This window comes from Pristiophorus japonicus, chromosome 11 (genome assembly GCF_044704955.1).
Source record: "Pristiophorus japonicus isolate sPriJap1 chromosome 11, sPriJap1.hap1, whole genome shotgun sequence".
In the NCBI taxonomy this organism is placed as follows: Eukaryota; Metazoa; Chordata; class Chondrichthyes; family Pristiophoridae; genus Pristiophorus; species Pristiophorus japonicus.
In genome coordinates this window covers 117,416,427-117,433,706 of record NC_091987.1, presented here as the reverse complement: position 1 = coordinate 117,433,706, position 17,280 = coordinate 117,416,427, and the positions used below count along the sequence as shown (strand labels likewise).

The window sequence follows — 17,280 nt, the reverse complement described above, 5'->3', positions numbered from 1 at the left end:
ATGAAGTACTTTTGGAGTGTAGTCACTGTTATAATGTGGGAAACGCAGCAGCCAATTTGTGCACAGCAAGTTCCCACAAACAGCAATGTGATAATGACCAGATAAACTGTTTTTGTTATGTTGATTGAGGGATAACTATTGGCCAGAACACCGGAATAGTACCATGGGATCTTTTACGTCCACCTGAGAGAGCAGACAGAGCCTCGGTTTAATGTCTCATCTGAAAGACAGCACCTCTGGCAATGCAGTGCATCACTCCCTCAGTACTGCACTGGAGTGACAGTTTATATTTATGTGCTCAAGTCTTTGGAGTGAGACTTGAACCCACAACCTTCTGACTCAGATTAAATTATATAAAATTCATCAACGTCTTCCAAAGGTAATGAATTTAATACTAAGCATAATTACGTTGCATTCATCTCTCATCCAAGTGCTGGATCCATTGTACTTTTCGTAAAAGATTTCCTAAGTCTACTACCATAATAGGGTACTGCACTAGTGGCCTCAGCAAAGCTTGAAAGCTGCTGTCCATCAAGTTGTGAGACACTCTTGGCTGGTGTATTCAAGCTGCTCAAGCTTATGAGGCCCAGCTACAGACTGCTGTTCCTTGGCTGCTGCTGGGGCAGTCTATTGGCCCAGCTGACTTCCCTGCAGTGTGATGGGATTGGCTGTCGGGACTGGTGGAGTGGGGGTGAGGGGAGGGGTTGCAAATGAAGGAGCAGATGGTCTGACACCGTGACACTCCCATGGGGCTCTGAAGGAGCCATTTATTTACTGCAGTCTACTCTCATTGGAAGTGATCTGCAGGAGAGCAGACTGCAGAAACTGAGTGGTTCCTTCAATGCCCCTGTCTATTCGATCCACAAATCTATCCAGCATGGACCTCACTCTGTCCATATTGGATGCATTTACGTTCAAGATGGACACCTGTCCACTGACGCTGGAGCTCAGAGTCTGCACGGCTGCATTTGAGCTTCCCCCAAAACTGCAAAGCATACAAACATGAAACATAGTTTCCAGGGTAGACTGCAGAACACTATTGCTGTGTGAGATGACACTATAGAGGCTGGAAGTGGACAGCTCCATACCTCTCAGCCTGAGTAGTGAAATTCCTTGGCAGGCCTTCCAGCTGTTGGTGGTGCCAGTGTTTTCTAGTGAGCTGTCTCCTGTGCTGTTCCTGCCAGCAATACCTGCTGCTGCTCACTGGTGTGCCATGACTCAACATGTACAGACTCCTCAGACTCTCAATGTAACTCATGCAGTGTGCCAATGTCTGAGCTAATACCTGGGAGGGCTGGAGTGCTTGACGCTGCATCTTCAGTGGATTCGCTCAATGGCGAGCTGCCTTTTTTAACAAAAGGTTTTTGCTGCTGAGTTGAATCTAGAGGAAAGTGAAAAGGTACAAAACTTAGGATGGGAGACAGAAGCAGGATATTGGCAGGAGAAATTCTTGAGAATACAGTTTAACATAAGAATATAAGAATTAGGAACAGGAGTAGGCCATCTAGCCCCTCGAGCCTGCTCCGCCATTCAACAAGATCATGGCTGATCTGGCCGTGGACTCAGCTCCACTTACCCGCCCGCTCCCCATAACCCTTAATTCCCTTATTGGTTAAAAATCTATCTATCTGTGATTTGAATACATTCAATGAGCTAGCCTCAACTGCTTCCCTGGGCAGAGAATTCCACAGATTCACAACCCTCTGGGAGAAGAAATTCCTTCTCAACTCGGTTTTAAATTGGCTCCCCCTTATTTTGAGGCTGTGCCCCCTAGTTCTAGTCTCCCTGACCAGTGGAAACAGCCTCTCTGCCTCTATCTTGTCTATCCCTTTCATTATTTTAAATGTTTCTATAAGATCACCCCTCATCCTTCTGAACTCCAACGAGTAAAGACCCAATCTACTCAATCTATCATCATAAGGTGCCCTCTCATCTCCGGAATCAGCCTAGTGAATCGTCTCTGTACCCCCTCCAAAGCTAGTATATCCTTCCTTAAGAAAGGTGACCAAAACTGCACGCAGTACTCCAGGTGCGGCCTCACCAATACCCTGTACAGTTGCAGAAGGACCTCCCTGCTTTTGTACTTCATTCCTCTCGCAATGAAGGCCAACATTCCATTCGCCTTCCTGATTACCTGCTGCACCTGCAAACTAACTTTTTAGGATTCATGCACAAGGACCCCCAGGTCCCTCTGCACCGCAGCATGTTATAATTTCTCCCCATTCAAATAATATTCCCTTTTACTGTTTTTTTCCCCAAGTGGATGACCTCACATTTTCTGACATTGTATTCCATCTGCCAAATCTTAGCCCATTCGCTAAACCTATCTAAATCTCTTTGCATCCTCTCTGTGTCCTCTACACAACCCGCTTTCCCACTAATCTTTGTGTCATCTGCAAATTTTGTTGCACTACACTCTGTCCCCTCTTCCAGGTCATCTATGTGTATTGTAAACAGTTGTGGTCCCAGCGCCGACCCCTGTGGCACACCACTAACCACCGATTTCCAACCCAAAAATGACCTATTTATCCTGACTCTCTGCTTTCTGTTAGCTAGCTAATTCTCTATCCATGCTAATTCATTTCCTCTGACTCCACGTACCTTTATCTTCTGCAGTAACCTTTTGTGTGGCACCTTATCGAATGCCTTTTGGAAATCTAAATACACCACATCCATCGGTACACCTCTATCCACCATGCTCGTTATATCCTCAAAGAATTCCAGTAAATTAGTTAAACATGATTTCCCCTTCATGAATCCATGTTGCGTCTGCTTGATTGCACTATTCCTATCTAGATGTCCTGCTATTTCTTCCTTAATGATAGCTTCAAGCATTTTCCCCACTACAGATGTTAAACTAACCGGCCTATAGTTACCTGTCTTTTGTCTGCCCCCTTTTTTAAACAGAGGCATTACATTAGCTGCTTTCCAATCCGCTGGTACCTCCCCAGAGTCCAGAGAATTTTGGTAGATTATAACGAATGCATCTGCTATAACTTCCGCCATCTCTTTTAATACCCTAGGATGCATTTCATCAGGACCAGGGGACTTGTCTATCTTGAGTCCCATTAGCCTGTCCAGCACTACCCCACTAGTGATAGTGATTATCTCAAGGTCCTTCCTTCCCACATTCCCGTGACCAGCAATTTTTGGCATGGTTTTTGTGTCTTCCACTGTGAAGACCGAAGCAAAATAATTGTTTAAGGTCTCAGCCATTTCCACATTTCTCATTATTAAATTCCCCTTCTCATCTTCTAAGGGACCAACATTTACTTTAGTTACTCTTTTCCGTTTTCTATATCTGTAAAAGCTTTTACTATCTGTTTTTATGTTTTGCGCAAGTTTACTTTCGTAATCTATCTTTCCTTTATTTATTGCTTTCTTAGTCATTCCTTGCTGTCGTTTAAAATTTTCCCAATCTGCTAGTTTCCCACTAACCTTGGCCACATTATACGCATTGGGTTTTAATTTGATACTCTCCTTTATTTCCTTGGTTATCCACGGCTGGTTATCCCTTCGTTTACCGCCCTTCTTTTTCACTGGAATATATTTTTGTTGAGCACTATGAAAGAGCTGCTTAAAAGTCCTCCACTGTTCCTCAATTGTGCCACCGTTTAGTCTGTGTTTCCAGTCTACTTTAGCCAACTTTGCCCTCATCCCACTGTAGTCCCCTTTGTTTAAGCATGGTACACTCGTTTGAGACACTACTTCCTCACCCTCAATCTGTATTACAAATTCAACCATACTGTGATCATTCATTCCTAGAGGATCTTTTACTTGGAGATCGTTTATTATTCCTGCCTCATTACACAGGACCAGATCTAAGATAGCTTGTTCCCTTGTAGATTCTGTAACATACTGTTCTAAGAAACAATCCCGTATGCATTCTATGAATTCCTCCTCAAGGCTACCCCGTGCGATTTGTTTTGACCAATCGATATGTTGGTTAAAATCCCCCATGATTACTGCCGTTCCTTTTTCACATGCCTCCATTATTTCCTTGATTATTGACCGCCCCACTGTGAAGTTATTATTTGGGGGCCTATAAATTACGCCCACCAGTGACTTTTTCCCCTTACTATCTCTAATCTCCACCCACAACGATTCAACATTTTGTTCATTAGAGCCAATATCGTCTCTCACAACTGCCCTGATACCATCCTTTATTAACAGAGCTACCCCACCTCCTTTCCCTTCTTGTCTATCTTTCTGAATTGTCAGATACCCCTGTATGTTTAATTCCCAGTCTTGGACACCCTGCAACCACGTTTCTGTAATGGCCACCAAATCATACCCATTTGTAATGATTTGTGCCGTCGACTCATTTACTTTATTTCGAATGCTGTTTAGGTAGAGTGTTTTAATAATAGTTTTTAAACCATGATTTTTAGTTTTGACTCCTCCTGCAGCCCCTTTATATTCAAACATATTGTCCCTTCCTTTCGCCTTGTGGTTTACACTTACCCTAGTGCTACTCTGCTCTGTTGCCTCCTGCCTTTTGCATTCTTTCTTGGTGTCCTGTTCATCTGCGCTCTCATCCACTCTAACTAGCTCAGAGCCCTCTCCTGGATTCAGAATACTCCTTGCATTGAGGCACTGAGCTTTCATGCTTGCCTTTTTATTACACTTTGACCCTTTAGAATTTTGCTGTACAGTGGCCCTTTTTGTTTTTTGCCTTGGGTTTATCTGCCCTCCACTTTTACTCATCTCCTTTCTGTCTTTTGCTTTTGTCTCCATTTTGTTTCCCTCTGTCTCCCTGCATTGGTTCCCAAACCCCTGCCATATTAGTTTAACTCCTCCCCAACAGCACTAGCAAACACTCCCCCGAGGACATTGGTTCCGGTCCTGCCCAGGTGCAGACCGTCTGGTTTGTACTGATCCCACCTCCCCCAGAACCGGTTCCAATGCCCCACGAATTTGAATCTCTCCCTGCTGCACCATTGCTCAAGCCACGTATTCATCTGAGCTATCCTACGATTCCTACTCTGACTAGCACTGGTGGCACTGGTAGCAATCCCGAGATTACTACTTTTGAGGTCCTACATTTTAATTTAGCTCCTAGCTCCTTAAATTCGTCTCGTCGGACTTCATCCCTTTTTTTACCTATATCGTTGGTACCAATGTGCACCACAACAACTGGCTGTTCACCCTCCCTTTTCAGAATGTCCTGCACCCGCTCCGAGTCATCCTTGACCCTTGCACTAGGGAGGCAACATACCATCCTGGAGTCTCGGTTGCGGCTGCAGAAACACCTATCTATTCCCCTTACAATCGAATCCCCTATCACTATCGCTCTCCCACTCTTTTTCCTGCCCTCCTGTGCAGCAGAGCCAGGTTTGAAGAGGGGCAGCTTGCTGCATCTTTGCTGAGGTAAAGGAAGGGCTGTAATGTACTCTGCAGGCACCCTGCTCTGATAAACCAGCCCTCGCTGGTGGTGCTGTCTCAGCCTGGGCCAATGATATCTAGGGCTTGGGTGAGGGCAATGACGTTGCATGTTTCTCCTACGATCTTGCTCCTCTCATTCATGTTGTGTGTCATTTTTTTTCTACAGACAGAGAGGATAGAAGGTCATGAGTGCGTGTTGAGTTGGTGAATGAAGATGTGCGCACTCTACTCCAAGATACGTCATGGCAGGCGAGCCCCAAGAGGGCAGAGAAAACACTTTAAGGACCCCCTCAAAGCCTCCTTGAACAAATAAAACATCCCCATCACTCAAAGTGGAGGAGAAGCATCTGAGAAGTCACCGAACACTACGAGTCTCTTCGTCGGGAGCACGCGGAAGCCAAGTACAAATAGCGGAAGGAACGTACAACAAATCAAGCACCCCACCCACCCGTCCCTCAAACCACCAGCTGCCCCACCTGTGACAGTGACTGTAGATCCCACATTGGTCTCATCAGTCACTTCAGAACTCATATTAGTGTGGAAGCAAATCATCCACGACTCTGGGGGACTGCCTAAGAAGAAGTGGTGGGGCTTGTGTATAGAAAGTGGTTGTATTGAGAGGTGAAGAAGCAGCAAGATGGAATGAGGATGAGAAGGTGATAAAATGTCAAGAGATTTGGACTAAATTTTCAACTCATTTGCGCCTCGGCTAGTGCCCCGGTGGGACATTAAATGCTGTTTTGGGACGTTATGCCAGACATCCAGGATTTACCACCCGGGTGGCAGATTTGGCTATTGGTTTGCGCGGTGCAAAAACTTACCACCCGCCCTCCATTTTTAGTGTGCTGATGACGTCAATCATCGTGCAACGCTGCGCTGGCGCCCCAGATGGAACATTCGGCCATAACGCCTCATTTAACGCCCGCCCTAAGAAACACCTGAAAAAAGCAGGCGGTATTGGCAGCATTTTAAATGGAGGGATGAGGATCCTACATCGCAGGTCATATTGACTACAACGGTTGCACACATAATGCTGTGTGAAATTCCAACTTGCAAACTTCACTTGTATCTGCTATTACAGTGCCCTTACAACTTCAGTGAGAGAATGTAATGGAGTCATTACTAGTTCGCCGGCGTATCATGCTCCATTCTATTGCCAGGCGGTGTCAAGCTAGAGGAAGGACTCTTGGCCATGTCGGCCCATGGATGATGAGAGGCCGAAGACATCCAGTAGGCGGGCTTATACTCCCATGGCATTTACAGGCATCAATGCACAGATCTCCAGCTCTCTGAGGAGAAGTGTGTGAGAAGGCTGCGCTTCCAAAAGAAAGTGCTGACAAAGATATGCCAGCTCCTACAGGCAGACCCATGCCTGCACCGCTCTGGAGGCAGCCTTCAATACTTCCCTCAACAGGTATCTGCATTCATTGTGGTGTGCTGCATGTTGCACAGCTTGGCTATCATGAGGGGCCAGGCATTGCCAGTGGGTTTGCAGGCCCACCTAAGGAGGAGGAGGACGACGAAGAGGAGCTTGGCAAGGCCCCCATTGGATAGCCACCCCATCCACGGGGGAGGCAGCATGGAGATTCTGCCGGACCAACACTCGCACGTCGCCAGCTCATAATGGACCAGCTCTCTTTGATACAGAGACACAAAAGGAAACTGAGGGATGGAGCTAATGCTGGACATGCTATGTGCCCCCATAAAGGTACATCTCCGGTGAACGTTGGAATGATGCACAAGACACCAATGGCAAATGATGAGTTAATGCAACAAAGTCTCAAAAACACTTTCACCAAAATAAAACCATACAATATACAATGTTATGTTGCAGGGCACTAAATAACAATGAAACTTCTTTACTGCTCCTCCAGCTTTCATTTTCGCCGAAACTTGCAGAGACGCAAACTAGTTTCAGGTGCTAACTTTAATGCCCCGTCGCGATTAACGCCCCGAAATCCAAACAGCCCAAAATCCAGCCCATTTTGCCTATTGTTAAATTAGGTGGGAGGAGTTGGCTGTTGTGCAAGTGTTAGAATGGTGTTAATATAAGGTGTGTAGAGAAGAAAGGAAGAGGTGAATGTGCTTGTAATGAGACGTCAAGGTGTTACAGTGTAACCTTGTAATTGAGATGAGCAAATTATTAAAAGTGGTGGGGCTACAGGTGAAAAGAGTGTTGTGAAATGCTGTTGAGAGAGGTAAAGAAATTAAGACCTGTACTTACCCTTGCTGCTCTTTTGAGGTCGTGGAACCTCTTCCTATTCTGAAGCCAGGTTCTGGACGTGATGCTGGAGGCACTGATCTTTTCAGCCACCTCTGGTTGCATCTGCTTCATCCTGACCTTGGAGACACTCTTGTAACTTCTGCAGAAGAGTGTTATCTCCTTCCCCACAACTCCTCAATTATAACCTCCAGGGAGGCATCAGGGAATTGTGGGTCAGCTTTTCTGCTCTTGCTGTCTGCCAAAAAGCATTTTTTAATACTGTCCAACAATCTCCAACAATGTCCAACAATCTTCAAAAATCTTCAACAACCCAACAATGTCCAGCAATGTCCAACATTTTCTAATGGTTTCCAACAGTTGAGATCAGATAAAATAACTTTTGTGCATACATTTACATACTTGCCCAAAAAACTTTGGTAGCAATGCTCACAACCATTCCACAGCAATTGTAAACGGGTGACAGCAAAGTCATGTGGATTTAATCTATTTTATTTGCCGAACTAGGGAGAAAGAAAAGAACTGGAAACAAAGGGGAGTGAGTGAGAGCCACAGAGAGAGAGAGTGAGGAAAAAAAGGACAGACAGAATGGAAACACACATTGAACCTGGGCTCCGATTTGGATTTGAGGGGCAGATAATGTGCAGGCGAGCCCAGAAGTGCGTGGCTCATTCAGAGAGTGCAGGGAAATGGCCAATTAGGGATGGAGGCAGCAAAATTTGGCAATTAATACAGATTGAGGTTAGTCGTGTGCACACTGACAAGTGCAGCACAAATGCATTTCTACAGTCAGAAAAACGGAGTCAAACACCTGTGATTTTAAATGTCTTTCCTAACAAAAATTCTCAAAGTGATATTTGCAATACCTGTCACATTCGATACAGATGTGGTAGTCGTGGGAGAAAAATTCCCTAAAAAAAAATGTACAAGCTATTAGTTCAGACATAATGCAAGGACAGACTCAAGTCAACAAATCAGGAACGGAAATAGAGGCACAATATTTATGGGGAGGCGGGGAAGGAGCGAATTGGCAGTTTTATGTTTGAGAAACCTGGTCCAACGTTCCCTGTAATTTTTTGGGGGGCCGTGCAAGCCCTTTAACAGGCTGCACAGCCCATTCAAAATACTACACGTGCATGGTTATTCTATTTAAAAGGCGGCAACTGCCAAACTGGCAAGTTGGCAAGCCGACTGCACGGGTCCTTCAAAGAGCCCAAGTAAAACTGAAGTCAATGGGAATCAGGGGGTAAACTCTCCACTGGCTGGAGTCATACCTAGCGTAAAGGAAGATGGTTGTGGTTGTTGGAAGCCGAGCATCTTAGCCCCAGAACATCGCTGCAGGAGTTCTTCAGGGCAGTGTCCTAGGCCCAGCCATCTACAACCGCTTCATCAATGACCTTCCCTCCATCATAAGGTCAGAAGTGAGGATGTTTGCTGACGACTGCACAGTATTCAGTTTCATTCGCAACTCCTCAGATAATGAAGCAGTTCATGCCCGCATGCAGCAAGAACTGAATGACCTTCAGGCTTGGGCTGATAAATGGCAAGGAACATTCGCACCTCACAAGTGCCAGGCAATGACTATCTCCAACAAGCGAGAGTCTAACCATCATCCCTTGACATTCAACAGCATTACCATCGCTGAATCCCCGACCATCAACATCCTAGGGTCACCTTTGACCAGAAACCTAACTGGACCAGCCACATAAATACTGTGGCAACAAGAACGCATCAGAGGCAGTATATTCTGCAGCGAGTGTCTCAGCTCCTGACTCCCCAAAGCCTTTCCACCATCTACAAGGCACAAGTCAGGAGTGTGATGGAACACTCTCCACTTGCCTGGATGAGTGCAGCTCCAACAACATTCAAGACACCATCCAGGACAAAGCAGCCACTTGATTGGCACCCCATCCACCATCTTAAACATTCACTCCCTCCACCACTGGCATACCGTGGCTGCAGTGTGTACCCTCTACAAGATGCACTGTAGCAACTCGCCAAGGCTTCTTCAGCAGCACCTCCCAAACCCGCGACCTTTATTATCACCATCATAGGCAGTCCCTCGGAGTCGAGGATGACGTGCTTCCACACTAGAAATAAGTTCTCAGGTGACTGATGAGTCCAATGCGGAATCTACAGTTTCTGTCACATGTGGGCAGACAGTGGTTGAAGGAACACGTGGGTGGGGTGCCCGGTTGCCGCGCGCTCCTTCCACTGTCGACACTTAGCTTAAGCTTGCTCTCGGCGAAGTGTCTCGAGGTGTTCAGCGCCTTCCCGGATGCTTTTCCTCCACTTTGAGTGGTCTTGGGCCAAGGATTCCTAGGCGTCGGTGGGGATGTTACATTTTTTTCAAGGAGGTTTTGAGGGTGTCCTTGAAGCATTTCCTCTGCCCACCTGGGGCTCGCTTGCCATGTCGGAGGTCCGAGTAGAGCACTTGTTTTAGGAGTCTCGTGTCAGGCATGCGGACGACGTGGCCCATCCAGCGGAGCTGATCAAGCATGGTCAGTGCTTCGATGCTGGGGATATTGGCCTGAGCAAGGACACTGACGTTGGTGAGTCTATCCTGCCAATGGATTTGCAGGATCTTGTGGAGGCAACGTTGGTGATACTGCTCCAGTGTTTTGAGGTGCCTACTGTACATAGTCCATGTCTCTGAGCCATATAGGAGGGCTCTGTCGACCGAGTTTGGTGTCGGGTTTGAGGGCCTGATCTTCAAACACTCTCTTCTTCAGGCGACCGAAGGCTGCACTGGCACACTGAAGGCGGTGTTGGACCTCTTCATCGATGTCTGCCCTTGTTTACAGTTGGCTCCCGAGGTATGGAAAGTGGTCCACATTGGCCAAGGCCTCGTCGTGGATTTTGATAACCGCTAGGCAGTGCTGTGTGGTGGGGGCAGGTTGGTAGAGGGCCTTTTTCTTACAGATGTTTGGTGTAAGGCCCATGCTCTCGTATGCCTCGGTGAAGGTGTTGACGATGGCATGGAGTTCGGCCTCTGAGTGTGCGCAGACGTAGGCATCGTCTGCATACTGTAGTTCGATGATGGAGGATGGGACGACCTTGGAACTGGCCTGGAGGCGGTGGAGATTGAACAGATTCCTGTTTGTCCTGTAATTTAGCTCCACTCCAGCGGAGAGCTTGCTGAGGATGAGATGGAGCATCATCATCATCATAGGCAGTCCCTCGTATTAGAAACATAGAAACATAGAAAATAGGTGCAGGAGTAGGCCATTCGGCCCTTCTAGCCTGCACCGCCATTCAATTAGTTCATGGCTGAACATTCAACTTCAGTACCCCATTCCTGCCTTCTCGCCATACCCCTTGATCCCCCTAGTAGTAAGGACCTCATCTAACTCCTTTTTGAATATATTTAGTGAATTGGCCTCAACAACTTTCTGTGGTAGAGAATTCCACAGGTTCACCACTCTCTGGTGAAGAAGTTCCTCCGCATCTCGGTCCTAAATGGCTTACCCCTTATCCTTAGACTGTGACCTCTGGTTCTGGACTTCCCCAACATTGGGAACATTCTTCCTTCATCTAACCTGTCTAACCCCGTCAGAATTTTAAATGTTTCTATGAGGTCCCCTCTCATTCTTCTGAACTCCAGTGAATACAAGCCCAGTTGACCCAGTCTTTCTTGATAGGTCAGTCCCGCCATCCCGGGAATCAGTCTGGTGAACCTTCGCTGCACTCCCTCAATAGCAAGAATGTCCTTCCTCAGGTTAGGAGACCAAAACTGTACACAATACTCCAGGTGTGGCCTCACCAATGCCCTGTACAACTGCAGCAACACCTCCCTGCCCCTGTACTCAAATCCCCTTGTTATGAAGGCCAACATGCCATTTGCTTTCTTATCCGCCTGCTGCACCTGCATGCCAACCTTCAATGACTGATGTACCATGACACCCAGGTCTCTTTGCACCTCCCCTTTTCCTAATCTGTCACCATTCAGATAATAGTCTGTCTCTTTGTTTTTACCACCAAAGTGGATAACCTCACATTTATCCACATTATACTTCATCTGCCATGCATTTGCCCACTCACCTAACCTATCCAAGTCGCTCTGCAGCCTCACAGCATCCTCCTCGCAGCTCACACTGCCATCCAACTTAGTGTCATCCGCAAATTTGGAGATACTACATTTAATCCCCTCATCTAAATCATTAATGTACAGTGTAAACAGCTGGGGCCCCAGCACAGAACCTTGCGGTACCCCACTAGTCACTGCCTGCCATTCTGAAAAGTACCCATTTACTCCTACTCTTTGCTTCCTGTCTGACAACCAGTTCTCAATCCATGTCAGTACACTACCCCCAATCCCATGTGCTCTAACTTTGCACATCAATCTCTTGTGTGGGACCTTGTCGAACGCCTTCTGAAAGTCCAAATATACCACATCAACTGGTTCTCCTTTGTCCACTTTACTGGAAACATCCTCAAAAAATTCCAGAAGATTTGTCAAGCATGATTTCCCTTTCACAAATCCATGCTGACTTGGACCTATCATGTCACCTCTTTCCAAATGCACTGCTATGACATCCTTAATAATTGATTCCATCATTTTACCCACTACCGATGTCAGGCTGACCGGTCTATAATTCCCTGTTTTCTCTCTCCCTCCTTTTTTAAAAAGTGGGGTTACATTGGCTACCCTCCACTCTATAGGAACTGATCCAGAGTCAATGGAATGTTGGAAAATGACTGTCAACGCATCCACTATTTCCAAGGCCACCTCCTTAAGTACTCTGGGATGCAGTCCATCAGGCCCTGGGGATTTATCGGCCTTCAATCCCATCAATTTCCCCAACACAATTTCCCGGCTAATAAGGATTTCCCTCAGTTCCTCCTCCTTACTAGACCCCCCGACCCCTTTTATAACCGGAAGGTTGTTCGTGTCCTCCTTCGTGAATACCGAACCAAAGTACTTGTTCAATTGGTCCGCCATTTCTTTGTTCCCCGTTATGACTTCCCCTGATTCTGACTGCAGGGGACCTACGTTTGTCTTTACTAACCTTTTTCTCTTTACATATCTATAGAAACTTTTGCAATCCGTCTTAATGTTCCCTGCAAGCTTCTTCTCATACTCCATTTTCCCTGCCCTAATTAAACCCTTTGTCCTCCTCTGCTGAGTTCTAAATTTCTCCCAGTCCCCAGGTTCGCTGCTATTTCTGGCCAATTTGTATGCCACTTCCTTGGCTTTAATACTATCCCTGATTTCCCTTGATAGCCACGGTTGAGCCACCTTCCCTTTTTTATTTTTATGCCAGACAGGAATGTACAATTGTTGTAGTTCATCCATGCGGTCTCTAAATGTCTGCCATTGCCCATCCACAGTCAACCCCTTAAGTATCATTCGCCAATCCATCCCAGCCAATTCACGCCTCATACCTTCAAAGTTACCCTTCTTTAAGTTCTGGACCATGGTCTCTGAATTAACTGTTTCATTCTCCATCCCAATGCAGAATTCCACCATATTATGGTCACTCTTCCCCAAGGGGCCTCGCACAACGAGATTGCTAATTAATCCTCTCTCATTACATAACACCCAGTCTAAGATGGCCTCCCCCCTAGTTGGTTCCTCGACATATTGGTCTAAAAAACTATCCCTTATGCACTCCAGGAAATCCTCCTCCACCGTATTGCTTCCAGTTTGGTTAGCCCAATCTATGTGCATATTAAAGTCACCCATTATAACTGCTGCACCTTTATTGCACGCACCCCTAATTTCATGTTTGATGCCCTCCCCAACATCACTACTACTGTTTGGAGGTCTGTACACAACTCGCACTAACGTTTTTTGCCCTTTGGTGTTCTGCAGCTCTACCCATATAGATTCCACATCATCCAAGCTAATGTCCTTCCTAACTATTGCCTTAATCTCCTCCTTAACCAGCAATGCTACCCCACCTCCTTTTCCTTTTATTCTATCCTTCCTGAATGTTGAATACCCCTGGATGTTGAGTTCCCAGCCCTGATCATCCTGGAGCCACGTCTCCGTAATCCCAATCACATCATATTTGTTAACATCTATTTGCACAGTTAATTCATCCACCTTATTGCGGATACTCCTTGCATTAAGACACAAAGCCTTTAGGCTTGTTTTTTTTAACACCCTCTGTCCTTTTAGAATTTTGCTGTACAATGGCCCTTTTTGTTCTTTGCCTTGGGTTTCTCTGCCCTCCACTTTTCCTCATCTCCTTTCTGTCTTTTGCTTTTGCCTCCTTTTTGTTTCCCTCTATCTCCCTGCATTGGTTCCCATCCCCCTGCCATATTAGTTTAACTCCTCCCCAACAGCACTAGCAAACACTCCCCCGAGGACATTGGTTCCAATTCTGCCCAGGTGCAGACCATCCGGATTGTACTGGTCCCACCTCCCCCAGAACCGGTTCCAATGCCCCAGGAATTTGAATCCCTCCATGCTGCACCATTGCTCAAGCCACGTATTCATCTGAGCTATCCTGCGATTCCTACTCTGACTAGCACGTGGCACTGGTAGCAATCCCGAGATTACTACTTTTGAGGTCCTACTTTTTAATTTAGCTCCTAGCTCCTTAAAGTAATTGAGGATGACATTCTTCCATGCCAAAAAGGGATGAGTTCACAAGTGTTTCAATAAAGGACCTAATATTCCAGGTCCTGAACTACATCTTGAAGGGTGGAAGATGCCTGTGCATGGATTTTTTAATATGTGGTGGCCGTTGCACACCAGCCACCACACGGGCTTGACAGTGCTAGGTCTTAGTCCAATGGCAAGGGTTACCCAAGACAACTGGAGACCTGCTTTGCTGCACGGGCCTAGTGCGCACACATATCGCAGTGTAGGCTGGCCCGTGCTGCCCCTGGGTCCTCGCCTCTTCTGGTCCCAAACTCACGCCTCTCCCGGGTCCTGATCACATCCCTCTACATTCTCTCAATGCTCTTTTGCCCCAACCTCGCCAATCCTGCTGTACCTGCCCGCACTCCAATCACCAACCTGGACCTTGATGATGTCCCTCTTTGCTGCAGTCACCCTCCTGCACCAGCTTGTTCTGTACCTTGAAATGGTATGCCGCCACACTGTCCAAGGGCCGCCGCTCCCCACTCCTTTTACGGCCCGACCTACCGCTGATGGTCTCTTGCAGATCGGGGCCGCCACGCTCATTGCAGCAAGGAAGATCGAGAAGAGTGTTGGTGCAATGACACAGCCTTGCTTGACCCCGGTCCGAACATGGAATGGGTCTGTAGTGGATCCGTTGGTCAGAATCATGGCTTGTATATCATGGTGGAGTAGGCAGGACCAGAATGGTGACAAACTTTGGAGGGCAGCTGAATCTGAGGAGGATACTCCAGAAGCCCTCACGGCGGACCTCTACCATCAAGAAGAACAAGGGCAGCAGGCACCTGGGAACAACACCACCTCCAGGTTCCCCTGCAAGTCACATGCCATCCTGACTTGGGAATGTATCGCTGTTCCTTCATCGTTGCTGGGTCAAAATCGTGGAACTACCTCCCTAACAAGACTATGGAAGTACTTTCACTAGCCGGACTGCAACGGTTCAAGAAGGTGGCGCACCATCACCTTCTCAAGGGCAATTAGGGATTGGTAATAAATGCTGGCCTTGCCAGCGACACCCACATCCCTTGAACGAATAAAAAATAAATAAACAAAAGAAACCCCCCCTGGGGGTGTGGGGAGGGGTGAGGTAGGAAAGGCCAGGTTGGTAGAAGATGACACAAGGAGTGCTGGAAGGGCATTTACCTGCTGAATCCAGCAGTCCTCACCTCCCTTCAGCTGTCAGGTTTCCCGAGGCCCCGGAAACCCGGCGGGCCAGCGTATGTGAAATTTAAAATGGAGGTAAAATCTGAGGCACGTGAGCAAATTAAAATATTTAAATGAGTGAGTGGCCTCCTGGGAGCGGCTTGGTCGACCACCTTCCCATCCCATCCCACCTGTTTAAAAAGGTGGAGGGTTCGGGGAGGATTGGGTTTGGGTTTGAGATATTTTTTACATGTTTGCAGCCTACCCAACCCCAACACACCCATTTTTAGGGGGAAAATTCCCCCCAGATTTCCCCCATACTCAGATCACAGACTGAAGGATTCTTTACATGAAATGGATACTCTCACTGAGATGTTACAGGTTATGAAAGACATTTACAATCTGTCATTATACCACTGACACTCAAGGTTGGGGTCAGTTTTATCCCTACCCGCCTGAACGAAACCAGGCAGGAGGGGGGAAGTTAAAAGCCACTGGGTGACTTAGTGCCAATGTCCCCGCTGGATACCATTGTCTACTATTATAACAGCTCTTCTGAGCAGGCGGCAAACAGGCACCACCTGAAGCTGGCAAGGCCCTTCTTTAAATATTCAGATGAGGGTCTAATGATGCATTGTTAAATCCAGCCAGGTCAAGACAAGTGAGAAGAGGATGAAGAGCAGAAGAGGCCATGAATGAAAGGGCAGTGCTATAAGAGGCTGAGGTTTAATAGGAAAATAGTGACAGAGCTGTGCCATCTCCTCAGTGAAGACCTCCAGACAACTTCTGCACCCTAAGTTCCTAATGTGAAAGGTCAGTACTTGGAGAGGATAGCACAGCACAGCAGGGCAGCAACAACAACAACAACATGCGTTTATTTAGCATCTTTATCATGCAGAACGTCCCAAGGCACTTTGCATGAGCATTATCAAACGAACTTTGATACCGAGCCACATAAGGATATATTAGGACAGGTAACAGAGTTAGGTTTTAAGGAGCATATTAAAAGGAACTGGGAAAGGTTACGGAGTGAATCCAGAGCTTGGGGCCTAGACAGAGTACAATTCTATCACACTGCTGGGGTCCCATGATTGTAAAGAGTAATTGATTACCTTCATGTAGCTGTTCAGACCCTTGTTCTTAATACTGTGCCCGACATGAACATTAAGAGCTTCTACTCTCTCAGTGCTCAGCTGGTATGTGATCATCAGAATACAATCAGGGAGATCAGCACAGATTTCCCAGTAGTTCCCACAATGCATTATTTCTTACACCAATCACCTGTGCCTGCCATATTTGTCGGGGAAAGTAGAGCAGCAAGATGGCTCATAGAAATTTTGGAAGAAGGCCATTTCGCCCCATCGTGTTCGCGCCAGCCGACAAAGAGCTATCCCGCCTACTCCCACTTTCCAGCTCTTGGCCCATAGCCCTGTAGGCTACACACTTCAAGAGCAGATCCAAGTACTTTTTAAATGTGGTAAGGGTTTCTGCCTCTACCACCCTTTCAGGCAGTACGTTTCATACAGCCACTCCTGGTAAAAAAAAATTGCCCTCAAATCCCCTCTAATTCCTTCTCCCAATTACTTTAAAACTGTGCCCCTGTTGACCCATTTGCTAAGGGAAATCGGTCCTTCCTATCCACTCTATCTAGGCCCCTCATAACTTTATACACCTCAAACAGGTCTCCCCTCAGCCTCCTCTGTTCCAAAGAAAATAAAGCCAGACTATCCAATCTTTTCTCATAGCTAAAATTCTCCAGTCCAGCCAACATCCCAAGCTCCTGGGAGATTGACGCCATCCTCTTCAGCCTGGGCTCACGCCCACAATCCAGCCGCCACAAACAGCAACCTGAACACCGATACAATGCCCATTCACCTACCTGCATTATTATTGAGCACTCCATCAGCATCTAAGATAGCACTGCAGATATCTGGCAAGA

At 46.8% G+C, this 17,280-nt stretch overlaps 1 protein-coding gene across 24 annotated transcripts in view; it reads right to left on the bottom strand.

Moving 5' to 3' along the window:
- Positions 1 to 17,280, bottom strand: part of LOC139276239 (adhesion G-protein coupled receptor G2-like) — a 281,046-nt gene that overhangs the window by 183,567 nt on the left and 80,199 nt on the right. For 14 of the 24 annotated variants that reach the window (XM_070893921.1, XM_070893925.1, XM_070893932.1 and 11 more), the window contains exon 9: positions 8,473 to 8,517. The exons of 9 other annotated variants lie outside the window; for them this stretch is intronic. In XM_070893921.1, coding sequence (XP_070750022.1) covers positions 8,473 to 8,517 — 45 coding nt within the window. Of the gene's footprint in view, positions 1 to 1,285; positions 1,382 to 8,472; positions 8,518 to 17,280 lie in introns of all 24 variants that reach the window. One more of the 24 variants, XM_070893931.1, reaches the window with a different exon arrangement.